The 25,535-nt window shown below is 43.0% G+C and overlaps 1 protein-coding gene across 4 annotated transcripts in view; it reads left to right on the top strand.

Annotated features, from left to right (window-relative positions):
• The window catches only part of LOC147021351 (sal-like protein 1), a 135,406-nt gene that overhangs the window by 54,317 nt on the left and 55,554 nt on the right, over nt 1-25,535 (top strand). For 2 of the 4 annotated variants that reach the window (XM_085891222.1, XM_085891219.1), the window contains exons 2-3: nt 14,710-16,648; nt 17,010-18,012. In XM_085891222.1, the coding sequence (XP_085747348.1) occupies nt 14,922-16,648; nt 17,010-18,012 (2,730 nt within the window). In that variant the 5' untranslated portion in view covers nt 14,710-14,921. The remainder of the gene's footprint in view (nt 1-14,709; nt 16,649-17,009; nt 18,013-25,535) is intronic. The other 2 variants (XM_085891221.1, XM_085891220.1) reach the window with 2 other exon arrangements.

The following is a 25,535-nucleotide window of genomic DNA, read 5'->3' on the forward strand; positions in this document are numbered from 1 at the left end:
TGATTAGGAGTCTTTGAGACATGGCAGGTCACTGTCAAACAGGTAAGTATGGAGCCGTGTAACCCCAAACACAAGTGCTAGGGTTTCCCCCTTAATGTTTGATTATTTGGCTTGGGTAATGGATGAGCTCTTTGATGCAAATGCAACTGGTTTGCCATTTTGCAGAAAGCATGCAGGCTTTGAGCATAGCTCAGGCACGTTCCATGCCAGACCCAACTGGTGGTCAACTGGTTCATTGATATCCTCGCTCCAACAGATTAGCAGAAATGGCAAGTGTGTCAAACCCAGATGCGTCAACTTCCAGGGTGGTCGGCATTTCTGGATTATAGTATATAGCAGACATGATCCGTGGAGATTGGGTGCTTGATGGTAGTGAATGCTGCCTGGTGGTCTTCTTGCCACAGGTATGAGATGTTCTCGCAGAGACGCAGCTTCATCAGAAAAATTGAGTGTACAGGCTGAGATGTAGTTCATGAGCCCAAGGAACTTTTTTGTAGGTATTCCTTATCTTGGGGAGTAGGAATTACATAGATGTCCTCAATTCTTCCAGAGTCTGGGTGTATGGCAATGTCTGAAATACACCAAGTCAAATACAGTAAGTTGATTTGGTTTACTTTGATTTGTCACTTCTTGCTGTTGAAGACTAGTGCTTCCTGCTCAGCTGTTTGTGGAAGGAATAGTAGGTTTGCATCATGTTCTTTCTTAGTCTGGCTGAAAGCAGTAAAGTCATCAGAAACACCCACACACCCAGGAATTTGCTAGTTGATGTTGTCCATACCCTGTTGTTGTCGTGACACAGCTCGCCCGAAGGGAAGTCGCTGAAACGATATCAAACTGGAACGGCACTCGGTAGAGCACATACCTCCGCCAGGCTGAACAGTTTACATTTTGTATTCCACTGATTGGCCAGATCCGGATCTTCACCAAAATCAAATCAATTCGTCCTGGTCACATACCTAAATAGTCCACCAAGTTTAGTCTGAATCCGTTCACAACGTTTTGAGATATCATGCTATACAATACAGTACATCCTTTTTAGGCCCCATCTCTCAATGGTGAAGAATCACTTGAAAATTGAACAAAATTCTCGTGACAAGATTGGGATTTTCACCAAAATCGAATCAGTCTGTCCTTCTCACACACCCAACCTGTTGACCAAGTTTCATCCAAATCCATCTGTAACTTTTTGAGATATCCTGCTCACAAACAGACAGACAAACAGAGATGTTAAAACATAACCTCCATCCACCATTGGTGGCAGAAGTATCAAATGGTGTGCAAAAGGTTGTCAGCTCCTGTGATTCTTCATCGGGATGAACTGACCAATGTTCAATAACCCTCTTTTGCATCCAACGTGGAGAATAATTTGGCCTTGATGAATGCTCGGTTGAGCTCTTCCAAGATAGGTTCTTGTGTGGACATCTTAGGGTCCAGGCATAGCTTCGTAGAACCATCTTTATTGGTACTCATGGTGATGGAACTATACCAATCTGTATGGTGTGTGTGTGGTGTCGTATTCTTACGAATTTGGAAGCTTACTGCACACAACAGCCAGGTACTATAGATCAGTTATATCGGTAAGTATGTGTTTCTAGTTAGGATCCCGTCCTATGTTTAATGGGTGATTAATTGTACGTGCGCTGCGCAGTTATTTTATAGTTAGGATTTTTACATCACCAACAGCAACGACAGCAACAACACTCTGCTCGCGGCATTGTCTGCGCTCTTCGTGCGCTCGCTGGTATGCGGGCGTGTGCGGAATTCCATGCCTCAAGCGGTGTGGATTTCGCACCAAATATGGTCATGAAGCGTTTCGTTCTGGCTTGACGCCAAATAAGGGTATGCGTCATTTTCCACCCAATGGGAGCAGGTGACGGGGGAGTGGACCGTGCCCCAAAAAGACGACGGAAAATCTGTTAAAGATTACGTCCTGTGTGCTCGAGCGCGCTTCTGTGTGGTCTGCGGCTGACTGCATCGCGCGCATCCGAGGCGTCTCGTCTGGCACATTACTACAAGAGGTCGACCATCTCATCATGGGAGATCACCTTGTCTCATCTCCTCTGGGTTCGGCTGCCCTGGTGCTCTAGGAAGGTGCGGACGTCAAGCCAGGCGAACGCGGCCAGGTAGCCAGCACGTTCTCTTCCCTCAGCTCGTCTTCCCTCCGAGCTGAAGGGGTAAAAAAGACCTCGAGGTCCATCTCTTTCTGGGTATCTGTGTGTCCGTGCGTGTGTCCATGGGCCCCGTCTACAAGCAGAATTTTAAAGTCCTTTTTGTTGTACATTATTGGCATTGCTTATTCGGATAACTCTGCCCTTACGTGCTCCCCTCGTCCCCCTACTATTGTTAATAAATTCCCCTCTTGTTGAATGTACCAGCTCGTTCTTTGTCATTTCTGCCATTGGTTTGCCACGGTGCGTATTGGGGGTTAGGAAGGCCGTTGTTGCCGTAATTGTGCATTTGGACTGACGGGCCTCGGTAACCATCCGCTCGGGTTACACACGGTTCGAGCACGGTAACGGCTCGTTCCGCTCGAGGCCTGCCGAGGGTGTGAATTCCCCGGTAGCTATGCCGCGTGGGTACTTAGGTATATTGAAGTTGGCAATTAACCCTACTCCACGTAGTCTAATTATTGGCAATTCATGGTCCTGTAAGGGACCCGTACCTTCGGACTTATCCGAGGGTCACGACCTAAATTCCGGTGTGTTCGGTGGAGCCGACTCTACTGCTCCCTCTTGCTGTTGTGCTCGCCACCGAGACCTGGCCCCACAACAGTATGACATCATCTTCTTCCTTCTTATCAAGCTCTGCTTTCGGCTTGGGTTTCAAATGCATCCTACATTTGTGTGGAGCATCGATGTTTTGTCTGGCATATTCTTTGGTGTAGGGATGAGCTGTAGTCTTGGAGTTTCCCCAAGTGTGTCAAACTGTTTTGGGAACAATTGTTTTAGGTCATCTGTTGAATTAATTGGTGAGATATCACATGAAGTGATCAGGGTGGATCTTGTCATTGTGGATACAGCAGAAGTGGTGAGTTTGGCTTTTCATCCGTTGAGTTTGATGGTGAACTGATGGTATGGATCCTAGCCACCTTCAGCTTCCTGCACATGGGTAAACTGGCTAGCGCTGGGCTATGTCCACAACATAGAATTTCTCTTTGAGTCACATGAAATCTTTGTATCTGCATATGATGTGTACACACCCGAGACACCTGATCTTGAATGAAAGTGCTGTGGACTGTGAGCCTTGCTCTGGATGGTTGGGGAAGGAAGAGTCTTCCACTGATCACCATACATCTGTTTGATAGTTCGGAGAGGGAGGGGGTTTACACTGGCTTGTGAATCTTCGTCTTGAGGTGTTTCTGCCTTAGGAGGTCAGGACAGATTTTGTCTGCCTTGTATGGCCGTATGGGGGCAATGCACAGATCAAAGATCGTGATGAAGTAGAACAAGCCTTCCTATGTTTGTTCATCATATCCCTCTGTTAGGTAGTCCTGTTGCATTTGGTCATCTCTCACGATGTCCATGTGCCCATAATTTTCACGGCTCTTTGATCCGTCGCATCTTCGACACGGTTTCACGATCATGAAACCCATCAGTTTGTCAAGCAAATCTTTTTGAAACGCATCAAACTGAGTGGAGACAACCACCAGCTCGAGTATGCATTCGTCGACTTCTGTGGGCTGAAAGTCTCAGTGTTTAGCTTTATCGCGGAATCTCATAACAAACTCATCCAATGTTTCGCGAGACTTCTGCCTATATGGCATTAGCTCTAACCTTCTTCTTCTTCTTCTTTCGGCTGCTCCCGTTAGGGGTCGCCACAGCGGATCATCCGGATGATCCGCATCGTGATGTGGCACAGGTTTTACGCCGGATGCCCTTCCTGACGCAACCCTGGTCACCTCTTACAACACAGGGATATGGTACACCTATTTTAACCGGGGTATACACCGGCCCAGTACACTGGTACTCATTTCGACGACCTCGGAAGGATGACAGGCTGAGTCAACCCCCTGGTGTATTAATTCAGTGTCCCAACGGGGCTTGAACTCAGGACCTTTTGGATCCCAAGCCGCTGCCCTAACCACTGCGCCAACACCAGGCTGGCATTAGCTCTAACCTATGGATGTGAAATTTAACCTTTACCTGTAGTTGATTCTCAAATAACATGCATACTTTGTTGGTCATCTTTTGATGATTTTGATCATCATCTGTTAGGCTCGACACATTTATTTTTTTAACCCTTCATTGCCAACAGCTATTTTAAATTTCACTGCATTTTTTTCCTCTGGTTAGTGACATCATTCTCGACCTGATGGAGACATTCGCTGCTTAAAAAGTTTTTAAAAAAATCTTCTGGTGAAGCAGATGCATTCTGACGTATTTCTGAGTACTTTGTCATGGTGAGTTGCTGTGCATACTGACTTAAACTAGCAAAGAAAACGTACAGAATACGGAGCAATATGTGGGAGGTATTGATGAAGAACAGTAAAAAAAAAAAACATAGGACCACTGGACCTGTAGCTTATCTGGACCCCGGCTTAATGTCGTAACCCAAATTTGGTAGCATTTTGACTGCTGGATTTGGAATGGAAGAGTTTTGAAGGAATTTATGAGATTTTTTCCCCCAAAATTTACTAAGCCCACTATTTTGACACACTTCTGGTCACGTGATTGGCATTACCTCCACAATTTAACATCCCTACCCTGTCCTGATGTTGTAACCCAAATTTGGTAGCATTCTGACTGGTGGGTCTGGAGAAGAAGATTTTTGAAGGAATTTCCATGATTTTCCCCAAAATTGATTAAGCCGGCCGTTTTTACACACTTCCGGTCACGTCAACGGCATGACCTCTGCAATTGAACACATTCAACATGATTTAACATCCCTACCCTGGCCTAATGTTGTAAACAAATGCATTGTAACTGTAAACAAACAAATGTAAACAAATGCATTGTAACTGTAAACAAATGCATTGTAACATTGTAACACAATGTAAGCATTGTGACTGGTGGATCTGGAGAAGAAGATTTTTGAAAGAATTATTTAAGTCCACATGGCTGGAGCGAACTTTGCAATCCCCGTTACCAATCAGGAGCGGAATCTTGCCGCCAAATTTCAGCTGGATCGGCCCAGCGGTTTGACCGGAGAAGTCGAAATAGGAGATTGACGGACGGACGTACAGAAGGGCGGACAGTCGGATGGAAGAACGTTGCACGATGACAATACCTTATGTGGAATTGAAATTCCAGATAAGCTAAAACAAAATGAGAATATCGGTGATGCTCCCAGTATATCAGTATGCAAACAAATCAGCGATTTGAATGATATAAATGCATAAATCGGTAACTCTATGTTTTCAAAACAAATTACATAAATGGGGAAATTTACGTGATGTTAATAAGACTCACAGTCAAAGTTAACACTTATCGATGGCATGATAGATCCATGACACTTGCGTTGTGGTTCTCTGACATCGCTGTGGGCTGATTTGGACGAACGTGTGGTACTGTCACAGCATCCAAAATGCACGGTGATTGGTGATTCTTGCTGTTATTTCAAACTGCTGAAATTTGGTGAAGTTCCCTCATCGAAGTATTCGACGTTAACTGTCGGCACCAACAACCGATAGTCACGATGAACCTTCGGTATAATAGGTTGAAAATGTCTGCTCCTCAGCCTTGTTACTGTGCACAGTACGGCGGAGAGTTTCGGCTGTTGTCATGTCAGGTGATTTCAATCAGCATGTGGAGCGATCCATGTATCACTCGTGCACCACACCGGTGAGGTTGTTCCATCCGTGTATGCCTTGGCGTAGTCAGCTGCTGTCGTGTTGGCGTTCCACTCTCAAGAGTTCAACTCTCAAAAACTTGTTGTTTTAGAGTTCTGCAGGTTGAGTTCTATCACAGATGATCTCCAAGTCCTTTCACCACTGCCACCATGATGTGGTGCACGTGTGAGGCGAATATAATACAAATGGACAATGGCAGAACGGAATCTCTGAGCAGTTTACTTCATATCACCATGAGTATACAGGAAGCGGGCAAACTGTATCCGGCACGTGTAACAGGCGTAATAAAGTAGTTCCTCAATATCACTTCAAGGGGTTCAGATGGGAATGGTGACAGGCTTTGACCCGAAAGCTTCCTTTATTTTTTTGACCAAAAGTATCGGGGTATTGTGATCCTTCGAGAACAATTCAAATTGTGAGCATAATATATTCCCGTCTTGTTTTGGTTCATGGAATTTTTCCTTATCATGGAGCACGGTGGTACTCCGTCCGTGTGGAGGGATGATACGGGGAAAAAATGGCCGAGCATTCAAATGTGTACAACAATGATAGGCTTATAAACTACTATATAGTGAAGTCATAAGCATTTAAAAGCCATAACTTTTATTCTGGAGTGTTTTCTGAACTACCATGACTTTACAAAGACATCAGGATACATCGATAAATGACCACAATGAGAGATTGCTAAATCATCAATTTCTCCTTCTTCTGTTACTGATTCTTCCCCTTTCAAAACAATGTAAAACTGTAGCCCAACCCACCTCAATAACACTGCTGAAGACATGATGGTGATTCCAATGCGAGGAAATTATGACACCACAATCCTCTTGTGGATTACCATCACATCTTTTGACATTTTACTTTTGTTGTAGTTGTATTACATTTACATTTACCTACCTTGTTTGGTTGTTTTTGAGATTTTGTCCCTCTTAAGTTTTTACATTTTTTTAAAATGTTTTTTTTTCTTGTCATATTAGGTATAACCATTCATTGTGCTCCTCATAAACAGAATAATTAACTCCAATATGCTGTGTAGTTGGTCCAAAGAGACCAGCCACTATGGCACTATAACCAAGCAGTAGTTGTGGTGTTTAACAGTCATATCAGCTTCTCTCTCTCTCTCTCTCTCTCTTTCTCTTTCTCTTTCTCTTTCTCTTTCTCTTTCTCTTTCTCTTTCTCTTTCTCTTTCTCTTTCTCTTTCTCTTTCTCTTTTTCTCTCTCTTTCTCTTTTTCTCTCTTTTTCTCTCTTTTTCTCTCTTTTTCTCTCTTTTTCTCTCTTTTTTTTCTCTTTTTCTCTCTCTCCACCCATAGAAGGAAACAGCATTTTCTGAACGAAATGGACAAAGTGGTTGTGCAGTTTCCTAAACAACAAAACTGCTTTCTCAGCTTACTCACCATTGTTCTGGCAGCACAGAAGCTGCAATGACTAAATATGATTAATAATAACGTGACACTGAAATCCAGGAATAGAGAATTAGGTCCTGGTCCCAGCTTTTTCAAAAGGTACAGTGGGATCTTCATGGGATTCAACACGTGGAACGTTCCAAAAACACACAAGTCTGCAAACATGTAGAACATTCAACCTGACATTTTTTTTAATGTTTTAAAAAATATATAAAGTCGAGGCTTGTGGAAGAGCCCAAACATAGAATGGTTCAGGACGCAACAAAGCAAAATGAACAGGACAAAGAGTGTGGGGGGGGGAGCACATCTACAACTGGGTTGCGAGACAAAATGGAGGGAGAGTTGGACAAATAAGGAGTGAGGCGGCGTAGGAGAGGATGTACAGTGTGGGCAATATGGATACAGAAGCAAACTCTCAGGAAGGAAAAACTGGAAATTTGGAAGGAGGGCTTGGGGAAGGGGTGGGGGGGTTGGTTAACGGGTGAAGAAGAGATCATGGTTTTGAATGAGGGATGATCCAAGATGGTGTTGAACAGCTGTCTTGAAGATCTCGAGGGAAGAATGATATTGAAGAGAATGTGGAAGTTAGTTCCACAGGTGGGGGGGGGGGGGGGGAAGGAGTGATTGAGTGGAGTTGGGCAGTGATTCTGGATTTTTGGAGTTTCACCAGGAGGGGGTTGATGGTGGGATTGCATGCACCTTGCAGAAACCTGGGGTGGGGGTGGGGGTCAAAGCACGGAAAAAGCTGATGGTGCAAGACCAGAAAGGAAGCGGTAGAAGACAGAGAGACTGCTGACCTGTCTGCAATATCAATGTGACGGGCCCATCGGCTCAGCTTCATCGCTGGAGATTCCGATTATCTTGAAGTCCTTGGTTTCATCACGAAAGGCTGGCGTTAAGCTGAGCAAGGTTTCATAAAGACAGCATACAACATTCCCTGCCAGTGAATCACCACAGCGGTAGTTTATAGTTCAATCCAACTTTATTGGAATCCACATCCAGGTGGACCTCAGTTGAAGAAGTCATCTGATCAAGAGGAAAGACTCAACTACAAAGGCAATTCGTTTGGTCGCAGGTTTGAAATGGTTTGGTTCATCATGGTATGATTTGCAGAGGTAACTCATCAACCTGATTTGTACAACTCACCCAATTTCATGTTCGGTTGTATTTTACAAGCATCTCCTGCTCTATATTTCAGGAATGGCTCCATAAACACTGATCAATACTTGCAAACATTCTGTTAATTTTTGAAAAGGTCGAATCATCCTCTTTTTGAGGTATTTCATTTTACAACCACATTGGACCTTTGCTTCAATGTGCGTTGCCATGCCTGCAGACAACGAGCACGAAACGATGAAAGATCGCAAAGGACAGCTTCACTGATGTGTCACACACAAAAAAAAATCAAAATAGCTTTCGTGGATTCCAGCAAAGGCCATGATCGGGAGGTGTCATGCAGCAGCTGGGATGTTAAGATCGTTGTACAAATCCTGGTGCATCTAGATTCTAGATACATCAAAGTTGTAGGACAAATCCTGATATGTCTAGATGACCCTTCCTGAAGCAATCTGATTGGATAGAAGTAGCTCGTGGTTCAGTATCGTTTTAGTGAAAGAAAAGACAAATGGTAAAACACAATTGCTGGATTGATCAATCTGAACTTTGGAGGCAGCCATGCTTTGTTCCCGACATGTGACATCACGTGTGTGCTCGAGACCGAGTTTCTGACGAGACACTGTGGCTTACATAGACGTTACTGTGAAATTCATTAACGTTTCAGTTGTTATTTTTGACACATTCAACGCCCTACAGTATAAGAATGTAAATTGCAAAATGTAATTATCACAAACTGCAGTGGTAATTATCAACTTTTGAAATACTACTTGTGTGTCACTCGACCCGGGATCCAACAAGTTGGGACAAAGACTCTGCATACAGACACTCCAGGCAGTCATGTCATCAGAATCGTGAAACGATAGGCCTGACTCACAACAGGAGATGGAAATATTTGACCTTTCTATGCATGTGACTTTAGGGAATGGAGGTCATGAGGGAATTATTTTCTTTTGCAAGGAAATTACTTTGACCTTTCGAATCTCCAGAGGAAAACGAGGGAGGGTAAGGAGAAGCTGTTTCACCCTTCTGACTGTTTCCCCCCCCATCTTCCTCTTCTGGAAGACTCATGATTGCTTAATGAAGAAAATCTTTAGCAGTTTTTAACAACTCGATGACACAAATACACATGAAACATGGCACATGGACATAGCGACACAAAACTAATACAGTCTGTTCTCGCTAAATTGGTTATACTCACCACTTGAAATCACAGCAGTCTGATTGGAGTCCTGTGTACATCATTCATACCTATTCACATAGACAAGGACCTGTACATCATTGTTACTTCTTCTCCATTGAGCCATTTTGACCCTTCAGTACATCCAGGTAAATAAAATCTGCGCAATGAAACAAAGTGAACCTGGCTCAGCAGGCACCTTTGAACAGTTTCCTTTCAATCAAGTGCTATTATCTTGTTGTATGGCCATAAATGCTTACAGAAATGTGGTTGTACGGGATGGCGAAGTTCTCTCTTTTTGATTGGTAATTGATAATGTTGGACTTAAGTTAATAAAACTGGAATGCCAAGGGTGATGCAGTCACGCTCGATCGGACAAAATGGCGAAAAAGCATGTTGAACCTTTTTTTTTTTTGTGTTTTTTTTTTTTTTTACGATTGAGTTCTCTACAAATTGGAGAGTTCATAGAACACATTACCCCATGCAGTCTTGAGAAGAAAAAAAAAGACATTGGCAGGGTCTGCGAGCAGCAAATTTGATTGGTCGTGATGATATAAAATGCTGTAAGATTTTGACCAAGTACTGCTAAACGGAAAGTTTTTGAAAGTTCGAAAAAGGCGATTTGTGTTCTACGGTGTTGAATTATATCATTCTATTTAAAGGAAATAAAGGTTTTAATGGTTGTAGGAAAAAAAAACTCGGAAGGTTTACCGCCATTGATGCAGCGTCTTTTACACCACCTTATTTAACACGTTACATTAGTTTATTTGTGCCAATTGTTTGTATCCTTTATGACGTCCTTAAAAACAGTAAGTTTCCTGTTTGGAATGATTTTCAATTTTGTTCAACTGCCAGACAGGCAGACAGAGTAACAAATTATCTCACTCCTCGCCGCGCATCCACGATCGGGACAAATTCAGAGCCAAAGGAGGGTAAACTACAGGTTTGTTTGCCGATTCATGTTTAATTGAAATAAAGTTGTTCCTCGATGATAAACTGATGTCTGTAGACAGACAGACGGAAGGATAGACAGACAAAGTGAGCCAATTGTTTAACCTCGCTTTTAGCTTCGTGTGGCGCGAGTGTCACATCCACCATCACACCACTAACTTTGTTGTCATTTCTACTTTCCCATAACTTGATGTGAAGTTTAAAGATGCCATTGTTTCCGTGTCATAAAAAGAGTAGTTGTGATGGGCCGGTATCCAGGAACGAGTTCTTTGCCATGAGGCAATGTTTCCATTCTCCACATTTACTGGAAAAGGTTGTTCAATTTGTCAACCATATATGAGCCACCAGCTTTGTAGAGCCCCACTGATATTGCATCTGCTCCTGGTGCTTTGCTATTTTAAAGAAGACTAATGGCTTTCTTAGTTTATGTCAGAGTGCGAGGATCTGTAAGTGACGGGTTGATTTTGACTTGGGAGAGCTGACTGATTTGCTTCCTCACTCATGGTTGGAGGCCTGTTGAGAACGATGTTGAAGTGTTCTGTCCATCTCTCTGATATTTTCTTTGGCGGTGAACAGTCGTGTCATCAGCACCAAGCTCTGGGAATGTTCCGAACAACTTTAGCCTGTAGATTGTATTGAAGGAATTGTAGAATCTCCTTGTCGTTTCTGACCGTGTAGGACTGGATATCATCTCCATGGTGCTCAGCTATTAGTTTTGCATTTTAATTGGAAGTATGTCCGCCTTTATTGTTTTTCACCTCTTGAACTCGCTTTGGCATATTAATCGATCAAGTTTTCACAGTTTTCCTTGATTTGTTCATCATGGTACCAGAGCTGCATTATGGCCTCTATTAGCTTGGTTTTCATGGTACAGTCCATTTTGCGCAGGCGAGATTTAATGATGGACCACAGATTTTCGATTGGATTCAAATCTCGAGAGTTTCCTGGCCAGTCCAACACCTTTATCTTGTTCTTTTGAAGAAATTAGTCACCACCTTCGACGTATGGCAAGGAGCAAGATCGTGCTGGAACGCCCCTGAACCATCTGGAAATTCCTTCCACATGTCTGGAATCGCTTTTTCCTCCATCGCTTCAATGTAATTGGCAGAATTCATCATCCCATGGATGGGAGGAAGAGATCCCATGCCAGCATAATTGAAACTACCCCAGAACATTTTCTTTTCAGGGTGTTTTACGCATTGGTCGATGTGACATTCATGGACCTTCTCACCTGGGGAACGGCGAACATGTTGACTCCTGTGTCCTTGAATGAAAAAGTGGCTCTTGTCGGAAAACATCACTTTCTGCCAGTCCTCCTTCGTCCAGTTCTGATACTTCTTGGCTCATAGCAAATTTTTACCCATCATTTTCTTCGTCAGTAGTTGTTTCTTGACTGGTCTTCGGGCTATCCGACCCACATTCAGGAGCCTTCTTCGAACAGTCCTGGAACTCGCAGCGACTCCTGATCTGGCTAGGTATTTTTGCAGATCATTGCTGGTCTTTCGAGGATCAAGTGTGCTTTGACGAATCAAAAACAAATCGTTTCTTGGTATCGTTTTACGTTTTCTTCCACACTTTCTTTTACGCTTTGGTGACAGAAATCCAGTTGTGACACCTTGGTTGATAATCCGTGAGACGGAGCACTGACTGACACCTACAATCATTGCGATCTCTCTGTGTGACTTCTCAGAGTGCTCGAATAGCGTAAAAAATCTTTGTCCGCTTCCGAGGAGTGATGTCCATCGTCTCTCACGAGCAGTGTGTTGAATGCCGAGTGAAACAATGGGGCTGACGTAAGGATCCCTATTGCATCACCCACCCAAAGTTCACGCATGTGCAGTACAGCTAGATCCAAACTTCTCCTGAAAAAGCTCTAACAAACGCCAATAATCTAAAGATAATAATAAAAATGAATTTAATTGTAAAACGGGTATATTATGGAGGGATAATACAAAATGTTCGAAAAACGTGAAAAAACCTTGGTGAGTCAATTAATTTGCACAAGGGTGTAGATACTGTATATTTATACATACTAAGATAACCTGCGCTCTGCATGACATGTTGGGGTGGGTGTGTTTGAGAAAGGAACTGATGCAGAGTATCAGTAGTAATTTTACTTTAATGCAGTAACTGGAATAAGATTTCACTGTTTCAGAAACCATTTTATTTACTTTTTTTTGTACCATGCACCTCATATGGTCTTTGAGATAATGTAAGCCGAATATCACGTTACTCAAGCGCAGCACAAAGTCGAAGATAGCGCGACACGAAACCATAAACTCGGAAATAATATATAAGATATATATATATATATATATATATATATATATATATATATATATATATATATATATATATATACTGTATATATGTGCATGGCTCACAAAGTGGGTACACATACTGTTACACAAAGGGCAAAAAAAAAACTTTAGGGAAACATGAAATGCAACCCATTATGTTAATCTGCATGTATTGAAATAGCTAAATCTAAATTTTTAGACCTGCAGCACGTCCGGTTTTAAAGTTACCACTGAATATATACAACACTGTAAATACACGTTCGAATTTCGAGCTTGGCGTCAGCGTTATGTACGGAATCAGATGAAAAAAAACAACGTAAATATTATATTTTGGGATAAGAAACAGATAATTTTTACTCTGCCTTTTTAAACAGGCTCAATATGTGACAGGAAAAAGAAAAAAACAACACATTTTGAGAGAGTCCGATGTTATTAATTAGAATAAAACACAGACGAGCTCAGTAGCAAAGAAAGCCACACTTGAAAGCGAAAAATAACGTTAAAATCGAATCTATTTCTTTCGAACTTTTGAAAATAATCACTTTAAACATGAAAAGAAAAACATAATTCTTACCTCTCGGATCCTCACGGAGCACCAAAAAAATTCTAGCGTTGGTTAAAATGAAGAATTATCAGACAAATGCGAGTCACCTCGTTCGGCTCGGCATCCTCACGCTGGATTCGTACGTTACGGCTCTCGCAAAGACACGGACACGAAGACAAACGCTGCGCTCGACGGCGAATGGAAATGTGCTGACACGCTTGCAAGTGCCTATTATATCCATCAATTGGGGAAGTTTGCAAGACGGCAAGGTTTTCTAATGCTAGCGTTATTTGCGTCCAAGAGAATATGATTCGTACATAACGGGACTGACACGAAAATCAAGACGGGATTACTTGCGGTCCGAATTTTATTTTTCTGATCACAATTTTGATCTATATTTTTCTGCCGTTAGACTCTGTCATATTTCCAAGAAATTAAGGGGGATTTGGAATAAAAATCATAAGAAACATTATCAACACTGGACTCCTTATTTTCCTCGATGCAGTGGACACGAAGCGTTATGTAAGAATCCATTATTTCATCAGATAAGGTAGATGCCAGAAAATCCGAATAGGGAGACAGAACATCATCAAAACATCTATAAAGAGACACCAAAGTTCACATTCTGAGTCACCACACTCAAAATAACTGTCACATAAGAAACGTATAGTAAAATAAAAATTTTACCAATTAAACTGTAACATTTCTAAGGTTACAATACCCATATTCTGTTGCTTTAATTAATCTTTAATAAAACAAGGAAATGGAGAGTATGATATTGCCGGTTTCTACAGGTTCCCCAAGATGTCCACTTTCATTTCTGACCATTGATGGTTTGTCTAAGTACCTCATAATAGTTTTATGTGGAATTTCCCACAAACATACCACAGCATACCCACTTTGTGAGCCATGCACATATATATATATATATATATATATATATATATATATATATATATATATATATATATATATATATATATATATATATATATATATATATATAACATGTCATAACCTGACCATTGTTGAAATGTTTTTTTTTTTTTTAACTGACCATATCGTATTGAAATTAGATCAATGGTTAAGTTGATATTTTTGTGTGTTCATAGCCCCCCCTCCCCCTTTCCCCCACTGACTTTTCCCAACCTCCTCCAGCCCTCTCTTTCCACCACAACCCCATAAAACTCTGTTACAATCTTTCTTCTCCCCTACTTTTTCTTTGTCTTTGCTCTCCATACCTCAATTGTATTCCTGAACTTCCTTTACGCAATTTTGAAGCAAAACATGCACGATATTTGGCTTTACTCCTATGTTTATATTGCATGGCACAGCCAAAGCATTATTAACTATTGAAACTTATTATTGCGATTCACACCTTCACACTTAACTATTTTCTGTCTTTCACTTTTCCATACCCCACCCCAAGGTCAAGACACAGATAGTACTACCCACTTGTTTGTATGCACATCCTGTTGTGCTGAGTTTCAAACTTTTGCTGACCTTGCTCACCACAACCACACTTGTCCAACCCCTGCTCCAGGTGTAGTTATCACGAGTGACGGTGGAGCGGCCATCGCGACAGCAACAGTGGTAACATCAGCACCACCGACTTCAGTGGCATCCGTGACGGTGGGGACAATGCAGATAGACAAAGAGAAGGTTGAAACAGTTCTTCTACCGCAGCAGGAGGTATTGTTCCATCTTTCTGGCAATGATGGTTCTCCCCAGCCAGAATTAGCACCTCCACCCAAGGTAGTTAAGCTTTCAGGGCCTTCTCCATGCCAAGAACCAATGCTTGATGAGAATGTGGCCTTTCCTCTTCCCCTTATTTTGGAGAAATTGCACATCTTGCAGCAGCAGCAACTGAGTCAGCTGCGATTGATTGAACACATTCAGGGACAGGTGGCGCAGATGATGGGTGCAGGTGTGGGGTCAAGTGTGTCACTGATAAATCAGGCTGATGGACAGCCTTCTAGCCCAGGTGGAAGCAGTGGTAGTGGTGGTGGTTTTAGCACAGCAGTTGTTCCAACATCTCTCTCTTCTGAAGCAATTCCTAGCAAAGTCTCTGTTGCAGCACTCGGATTGCTTCGTCTTGCACCTGATTCAGCATTTGGGAGTGGTAGTCGAAATAATACTAGTGGAGGGGGCAATAGTGGCCTTAGTGGGGGAAGTACAAGTGGTATAAATGGTGTTGCTAGCATAAGGTCAAGAAAACCCCGTCCAGAAGATTCACCCTTCAAAAACATTTGTCGCTATTGTGGAAAACTGTTTGGAAGTGACAGTGCACTGCAAATCCATATCCGTTCACATACAGGCGAGCGACCATTCAAGTGCAATGTGTGTGGAAACCGTTTTTCCACCCGAGGAAACCTCAAGGTACATTTTCAAAGGCACCGTGATCGCTTTCCACACATTGAGATGAATCCCTATCCAGTACCAGAATACTTAGATACCATAATCTCAGGGAGTGGTTTGCCGTATGGAATGTCTGTACCACCTGGGGAAGCAGGAAACAGTGCAGACGAGCATGGGACGGGACGTGAAAGCGTGGGATGGGATAGTAATGCAGGTGAATCTTTGAGTGTAGCTGAAGGAGACACACAGATTGATGCAAGTAATACAAGTATGACATCATCACTGCCCCCACCTCCACCCTATAATGATAGAGATTCTGCACCTGCATCAGTTTCATGGCTTCTGGAACCGAAGGATCACGTCCAATTGGCATCGGCATCTGATACGTTTAAGCTGGAGCAACTGGTTCAGAGCTTGGAGGGAGCAGCTGTGACAAGTTGTGAAGCGGCACCAGCGGAGTGTGGAGTATGTCACCGTGTGCTGGGTTCAGCCGCTGCACTTCGGCTGCACCTCCGCCTCCATGCGAGCGAGCGCCCTCACCGATGCAAGGTCTGTGGCCGGGCCTTTTCGACCAAGGCAAACCTACGTGCACACGCAGGCACGCACCGGGGGAAATCCTCAGCGTCTCGGCCATTGCACTCATGCCCAATTTGCCAGAAGCAGTTCTCTAATGCAGTGGTGCTGCAGCAGCATGTACACCTGCACCTCGGTGGCCACAGTAATGTAAGCAATGGTGATGCCAAGCTTGAAGCAGAATGTGGTGGCAATTTAGGTGGTAATGACAGCAACGATAAAGTTGGAACCATTCGTGGAAATAATGATGAAGGATGCGAAGAAAGCCCTTTACAAGAGAGCATGAAAAGCGAAATGGCCGAATTGAAAATGGAAGAAGAGGGTGGCAGTCGAGATGGTGATGGTCAAAGCAGTGATGGTGGCAGCAGCAACGGTGGTCTGGTGATGCGAGATAACGGATATTTGTCAAGCCTTGGAGGAGCGAGCAGAATTGAAAGGTATCTGGTGCGGTCGGTTTGTGACAAATATTTCTTGTTGATATGCAGATTTTTTTTTTTGCTTCACTGAAAGGTTTGAGCAAATTTTCTCAACAATATTGAAATGATTTGGGTCTTGGTATTAGCATTGTATTTGTTGGTGTTGATATTTCTTTTTGTCCTTTTTTTCCCACCAATCCCCCTTCGCTTTTCATTCACCACTCACATCTTGTATCAAATCTCACTTTATCTCATTCTCTCTTTCTCCTTTTGATTTTTCTTCATTGCTTTTATCTTCTAATCTATTCATGATATCCGATCTTTTACCATAATTCTTTTTCTCCCTTTTCTCCACTGTACCCTTATCTATTCTCTGAACTAGCAGCCATCTGACTTCATTCTCACAGGTAGTCTACAGTGGAGAAACCGATAATTTTATCACCGGCAATGATGGCAGTCAGCATTGGCGCACAGCTACCAATGGCTGTGGATTTGGAGACCCCACTCTCGGTGTCCTCAACACAACAGCTTATGGCATGGGAGATTCTTCACTCTTGCCACCTCAACATGCTAAGCTTCTTGCTATGGTAGGCCTCTCAGAGAGGGGCCAAGAGAACTCAGGAGTGGAGCCAGCCACAGAAAATGAAAGTACGCTGGTTCGTGAGCCAGGGACATCGACGGCACTTGCGCAGCGTGGCCGTAACACAGTGTGCAACATCTGTGGCAAAGCGTTTCCTTACCAGAGTGCACTCGAGATCCACTATCGAAGCCATACTAAGGAACGACCATTTGTCTGCCCGATCTGCCAGCGTGGGTGCTCTACCAAGGGCAATCTGAAGCAACATATGCTCACTCACAGCCGTGCTCCACATGAGATATTTTCTTCCCCACCTGCCGAAGCGTTGTTATCGCTGGCCGCTTACCCTTCATCCGATAATGGCAGCAACAGTGCCTCTTATGTCATTTCACCTCAGCCTCCATCCTCAATATCCGCCGCTGCCGCGGCCGCTGCCACTGCAGTTGCTACGGCTGCTGCGGTTGATCCTCCACCACTGTCTTCCCTTCCTCCTCCACTGCCTCCTTCCTTTCCTTCGACTCATCATCATCAACCACCACCATCGTCTCAGTCCCTCTCTCCATCGATGTCTACCCAGCTCGCTGGATCTACGGTAATGACACACTCGGGTCCTCTTGCCCCTTCGCCACTTGCCATACCTATGCTACCTGTTCAACGACGCTCTGGAAAGTTGCATGCTTGTGGCACCTGTGGCAAGATCTTTTCTTCAGCAAGTGCTGTTCAGGTGCATGCACGCACTCACACAGGAGAGCGCCCTTATGCCTGTGGGATTTGTTCTCGTGCTTTCACCACCAAAGGGAACTTGAAGGTGAGTTTGAAAAATAAACTTATCGTCATGCACTGGGATTTAGTTTATTTTTAATTTAGAATAATGCTTGACTTTTGCCTCTTGTTTTTCTCAACTAAAACATTCTTACTACATCCACTTAGCATTCCAATTCCATTCCATTGGGACCATATTCTGTACAGAGCGTTGATGCTGCCTAAGCTGTCTCCTTGGCTATTGGGCACAATAATGGACGGATCGCCACTCCGACACAGGATACCAGCAAGCTGGCACTTATTTTGCCGACCTCGGAAGGATGACGGGCAGTCAACCCCACGTGGTATTAATTCAACAGCTGAGTGGTATTTGAACTCAGGATCCTGGGATCCCAAGCCAACCACCCAAACCGTTGAACAAACACCAGGCATATTCCCACACATACACATACATACATATATACGTATATACGTGTGACCACTCCTTGACTTTTTTCACAAGATCTTGGCTATTCGTTGTTCACCTTGGCGTCTTGGTTTTCTTGGCATATAGGTTTTCTATAATCATCGCTTTTCCGAAACCTTGTGAATTCTTGGCGTTTTTCAGTGGCTCACCTTGGCATTTATGAAAATGAGGAGTGGTCACACTGCGTATATTGGGTCGCCGAAATAGGTGACCCTTATTGTCAGTAATTCTGTCTGTTTGTTTGGATGTTTGTTCGTTTGTCATCAGCATAATTGGTAGTAAATGTGGGCCGATTTTGACCAAACTCGGGTGGTCGGTACATCTTATGACTTAGTGCTTTGGAAATTGTGATGGTTGCTAGGGACGCTTTGGTTCCCTAGCAACAGCCGAAAAACCTTCAAAATCAGTACCGTTCACGCGAAATCAATTCCGAAATCCATTATCCCACGTAGGCTTATGAAATTTGGCATGCATCATCTACAGGTGATGCTCTACCAAATATATTCCGTTTTTTGTGATACATGGAATAGTTTACCCGCAGCGCCCCCGACAAATGGGGTATGCCCGAAAATTTGCGAAAATTGAAGGAGACCTAGCGACCAGGTGAGTGCATCGATCCGAATGAAACTTTGCAGGTTCATAGCACGCAATGAGTACTACAACTTTTCCTCAGGACATGTTGACCGATATTGCTTCGGTCAGGGGTCAAAGGGCAAAAATCGATAATATGCGAGAGCTGGAGGTGCCTTCGCGCCAAATGCTACTCCTCCTCGGGTTATGGTCAGATGGTCATGAAAATTCACACTAATCGTCGGGAATACATTGTGCACAAACGATCGAGCCAGATTTTCGATTTATATCTTTGTTCACCCACAGCACCCCCTCGAACTTTGGGGATTTCCGATATCAAACCGCATTTTCGGTACTTTTCATTCAAATTGATACCGAGTAGTTATCAGTCGATGGAACTCGATGAGATTTGGTATGCATAATCTTATGGTGATTCTCTATCCGCTATATGACATCCATTTTTTTTCTATATCTTATAGTTTCCAAATGGTAACCCTCTCAACTTGGGTGTCCGAGGGCCATTGAGCATTCCCGCTGAAAATTCAAAGTACACTAGCTCCAAGACGGTTGAACCGAATCGAATGAATCTTTACATGCTTAAAGAACGTAATGAGTACTACAACTTTGCTCATTTGCATAATGACCTATCTAGTAGGTCAGGGGTCAAAGGTCAATTTGTGCATTTTTCGGGCGAAATTACCATTCAAGGTACCCTTGCTCCTACACCGATTAACCGATACGAAAGAAAGTTCATAGGTACATAGTACTCAATGAGTACTACAACTTTGCTCATTTATATCATGACCTATCGAGTAGGTCAGGGGTCAAAGGTCAATAAGTGCATTTTTCGGGCGAAATTACCATTCAAGGCACCCTTGCTCCTACACGGGTTAACAGATACGAATGAAAGTTCAAAGGTGCAGAGTACTCAATGGGTACTACAACTTTGCTTCAAGACATATTGACCTATCTCGGCTAGGTCAGAGGTCAATGAGTGCATTTTTAGGGCAAAATGACCATTCAAATCCCCCTTGCTCCGACATGGGTTAACCGATACAAATGAAAGTTCATAGGTCCAGAGTACTCAATGGGTACTACAACTTTGCTTCAGGACATATTGACCTATCTTGGCTAAGTCAGGGGTCAAAGGTCAATGAGTGCATTGTTCGGGCAAAATGACCATTCAAAGCCCCCTTACTCATACACGGGTTAACCGATTCGATTGCAATTTCGTAAGTACTGAGAACTAGATTAACTCAGATCAGGGGTTGAAGGTCATCGGATGCTCGGCAACTCATGGCCGCCTTCCGGCTTGTATATTTCTATGTATATGTATGTATATGTATATATATATATATGTATGTATATGTATATATATATATATATATATATATATATATATATATATATATATATATATATATATACATATATAGATATATATGTTTCTGTATATGGATGTCTATGTATGTATATATATATATATATATATATATATATATATATATATATATATATATATATGTATCACTGTGTTGTAAGAGGCGACCAGGGTTGCGTCAGGAAGGGCATCCGGCGTAAAACATGTGCCAAATCACTATGCGGATCATACGGATGATCCGCTGTGGCGACCCCTAAAGGGAGAGCCGAAAGAAGAAGAAGAGGAGAAGATATATATACAGGGTGTCCCTTAAAAAATGACATCATTTCGTCGTCTAATAACAGCTAATTCTCGCTCAAATGATCTCAAATTTTAACAAAATGTGTAAAAACAAACTAAGCTGAATGTTTAATTCTTATCTCAATGAGAATTTACCAGGAAGATGGATTGGGCGTGCTAGTGATAATGACAATGTGCTGTTGAAATGGCCACCACGTTCACCTTTTTTTTCTTTTCTTTTTTTTGTATACCTTGTCGAGGCTGGTATGAGAGCTAACGCACAACGCACATCATGGGGGACATGAGACAGGAGGGGAGGGAGTGGGAAGGACAAAATAGTGGGGAACAGAGACATTTGGAGATCTGTGGAAGGGAGAGGGATGGGACGGGGAACATGGGGAATAGAAGATGGACATTACTGGGACTTTCAGGAAGGAAAGCAGGGAATTTGAAGGAGGTGGGCTTGTGTGGATTATCGCGGGTAGAAAGGATCGAGGATTTGGATGGGGGATGATAAGAGGTGGTGGTGAACAGCTGTTTTGAAAGCCTGGAGGGAAGAATGGGAAAGAATCGAGTGAGGGAGTTTATTCCAAAGGTGGGAAAAAAAGAGGAATGAAAGAGTGAAGGTGAGCAGTGATTCTTGATTTTGGTAGTTTTACCAGAAGGGGGTTGTTGGCGGACCTTGAGCGCCCTGTGGAAATGTGGTGGGGACAAATCGCAGAGAGAGCAGGGGGGCAAGGCTGGAGAGGAGTCGGTAGAAGACAGAAAGACCACCGACCAACCTACGGTGATTGAGTGAGAGGCCCAAAGACTCCGCTTCATTGCGGGAGATGCCGATGATCTGAAATGCCTTGGTTTCTGCAGCGTGAAGCCGAGAAAGGTGGGAGGCAGGAGCACCAGCCCAGAGGGGAGAGCAGTACTCCATCAGGCTGTGGACAAAAGCTTTGTAAGTGGTCAGGAGCTCAGGTGGGCCAAGGAAGGACCTTGCACGACGGAGGATTCCCAGTCGGCGACTGGCTTTGGAGGCGAGGTTTGAAATGTGGCTCTCCCAGGAAAGGTCATGGCAGATAGTGAGACCCAGAAGCTTGAAAGAAGGGACTTCTTCCAGAGGATTGTTGAGAAAGTGGATGGGGGGGGGGGTTCTAAACGGTCCTTTCGAAGAGACATAGTGAGAGTGTGAGATTTGTCCGGATTGAAAGACATGTTCCACATGTTGGACCAGTTTGTGATTTTATCCAGAACTGCAGTGAGCGAAGAAGCTGCTGCTTGCCGGTCTGAGGGATGACCGATGGTACGGCAGAGGGTGGAGTCATCAGCAAAGAGATATAGAGGATTTTCCAGAGAGTCGGAGAGATCATTGATGAAACCAGAAAAATTACAGGCCCAGAACGCTACCTTGAGGAACTGCAGCCTGGACAGGAGGAGGGGATGAAAGAACTCCATTTAGGGCCACACGGTGTCTGTGACAGGAGAGGAAGTCTGCGAGCCATGAGTAGAGATGGCCTTGGATACCATAGGAAGATAGTTTGGTGAGCAGGGCAGGGTGCCAGACTGTGTCAAAAGCACGTGATATGTCCAGGGATATGGCTCTGATTTCCTGTCCGGCATTGAGGACTTCCATCCATTGTTGGGAGAGCAGAAGCAGCATATCCAGGGTAGAGTGACCTGGTCTGAAACCAAATTGATGATCAGAAATCAAGCCATTGGAGAAGAGGAAGGATTTGATGTTTGAAGCGATGATGGATTCCATAACCTTGCTGATGATTGGGAGAAGGCTGATTGGTCTGTAGTTGCAGGGATCTGTTTTTGCATCTTTTTTTTTGTGCAGGGGCAGTGATGTTAGCAGATTTCCAAGCAGATGGCAGATGACCTTGAGCAAATGAGAGGGTGAATAGAACAGAGAGAGGGTGAGCAAGAGCAGAAGAACAGGCTTTGTGGACACGTGGGCTGATGCCGTCTGGACCGGTTGCAGAATCTGAGTCGAGGTTTGACGGCAAGCTCTCCACCTTGTCAGGAGAAAAGGACACAGAGTCCAGGGACAGTTGGGTGCGACTGGGTAAGGTGGGTAGAGAAAGTGATGGGTTTTGGACACAAGATTTAGCTGCAAACACCGAGTTTAGGCATTCAGCTTTTTCACGTGCGGTATCAGCAGTGCTGCCATTTGAGGTAAGGGAGGGGATGGAGGGGGAACATACACCAGAAACAGATTTGATTCGACGCCACCAGGATTTTGAGGAGGGAGAGAGGTTTGAGAGTTCAGACTTGAGATGAGAAAGATGTTGTTTTCTGGCTCTCCTGAGGGTAGATACACACTTGTTCCGAGCTTTATGGAAGGAACTGAGATTGCCCTCAGTTGGGTTTGCTTTCCATGAGGCAAAGGCAAGTTGCTTCAGGACAACTGCCTCACCACAAGCTTCAGTGAACCAAGGGCGGGAGGAAGGGTATTACAACTGAAGACGAGAGGGGATAAATCTGTGCATGAGGGAGAGCAAGTTTCTTTGAAAGAATTCCCAGGAAGAGTTGATATTGGAGAAAGTAGAGATAGGAGACCAGTCTATAAGTTTGAGGGCTGCTTGGAGACCCTGCCAGTCGGCTTGAGTGAAATGCCAGACTCGACGGCGGTGAGGTGGTTCTCTGATAATAGCCAGAGAGATGTCCACCTGACTTGACACCTTGTGATTTCTTTCTCTGGGGCTATGTGAAAGGACTGGTCTATATCCCCCCTCTTCCTACAAGCCTAGAGGAACTTAAGCAGAGAATCACTGAGGCGCTGGAGAATGTTACGCAAGACATGCTACAGCGTGTTTTGCAGGAGCTGGGCCACCGACTTGACGTGTGTCATGTCACAGGCGGTGCGCATATTGAACATTTGTGAAGTTTTGAGAAAACAAACAGTTATAAAATCTACATCCCTCTGAATCTCTTGTTCAAACTTTGATAAATAAATCTTTTATTGTTCACCATGAAGCCTATTTACTTTCGTTTGCCTGGGACATGTAGTTACTTAGATATTCAAGTTTCAAATGATGTCATTTTTTTAGGGACCACCCTAAAATATATACACACGTATATATATATATATATATATATATATATATATATATATATATATATATATATATATATATATATATATATATATATATATATATATATATATATATACACACACACACACATACATAAGGTGTCCCAAAAGTCACCTTGGGATTTAGAAATTAAATAACATTTCTGTTTTTTAATAATTTGTTTTTCTTTTCTTTTCTTTTCTTTTCATTATTTAGATTTACATTTGGAAATTACCCATGGAAAAATTCACAACTGAACAAAGAACCAAACGTGTGGAATTTATTTTGAATTTCATCGATCAATTATTTTCACCCAAAGAGCATGGACAAATTAATACTTTTTTGTTTTCGCAGTCGGAACTGCTGCTAAGTTCAATTTTGGAGCTTACATTTTGTAATTCCTCTTAGTTTAAGAGATTCTCAGGTTTCGGCATGTACGGAAATAAAATAAAGTGCAACACACTGCATATATTTTGTGAATAATTTTGTAAAATTCAGAAATTTATTGGCCATCACGTTCTCCTGATTTGACGCCTCCTGATTATTTTCTTAGGGGTTACCTAAAGGAGCGTGTATACATCACTAAGCCCCATACAATTCAGCAGCTCAAGGACAACATCTGTGCAGAAATTCCAGGGCTGCAGCCAGAGTTATTGTCCATTGTTATGGAAAATGCTGTCGAAAGAGCCCGTCTTTGCGAAGCCGAAAATGGAGGACATCTAAGCTGCATCATTTTTCATAAATAAAGCAAATTTATCTCCATTTTGTAAATTTTCTTTTGGTATTAGAAGAATCATAAATTATTAAAAAATAGAAATATCATTTAATTTCTAAATCCCGAGGTGACTTTTCGGACACCCTGTATGTATATGTATATATACTGTATATACATATATATGTATATGTATACATGTGTGTGTGTGTGTGTGTATATATATATATATATATATATATATATATATATATATATATATATATATATATATATATATATATATATATATATATATATATACACACACACACACACACACACACACACACACACACATATATACAGTGGTGCCCCCAGAATCCGAATTTAATTCGTTCCAAGAGGCTGTTCGGATTCCACAAAAGTTTGGGTTCCAAAACTATTTTCCCAATAATAAATAATGTAAAGTGAATTAATCCATTCCTGGACCCCAAGAAAACCCACTTTCAAGACACTTTCAACTGAAATTACCCATGTTTAAGGTGAAATAAGATGAGTAAATGACCTTTTCTGGGTCATGAATCTTTTTCCAAGCCTGGGGGATGAGCAGGAGCGTTGTCGCTTCTTCCATCAGGTCTGGATGCAGCTCCGGCCTATCAGTGGCCATTGCGATCCAAAACGTAAACTGTTCAGCCATGGTGGAGGTATGTAATTAACCATGAAGCACCAAATGGTGTTTTATATCCCAGTACACTCTGTGGAGACACAAACATGCCGTTTTCACCGCACGGTTCCACGGGAGAGAATCAAGAGGTGAAGCGATTGGGTGACGCGGCGTGACGTCACTACCATCCTCGCGAAAAAAAACGTTGAGTTTGTTAAAGCCGATTCGTCAGAGGGTTCATTGAATGAGTTTGCTTCACGATGGGTTTTCGCGCTTTTATCGCTTCTTTATTTTTCAGAATCCTACACAGAGTCGATTTCGGCAGCTCGAACATGGCAGCGAGATCAGACACACGTGTACAGCTCTCATGCTTAGCGATAAGTTCTTTCTTCAACTCAATTGTTGTTCTCACGGACTTCCTCTTACTCCTATTTGCTTCACTGCTCT

This window comes from Eptatretus burgeri, chromosome 8, assembly GCF_056783735.1.
Source record: "Eptatretus burgeri isolate ZD-2024b chromosome 8, Ebu_testis_v1, whole genome shotgun sequence".
NCBI lineage: Eukaryota > Metazoa > Chordata > Myxini > Myxiniformes > Myxinidae > Eptatretus > Eptatretus burgeri.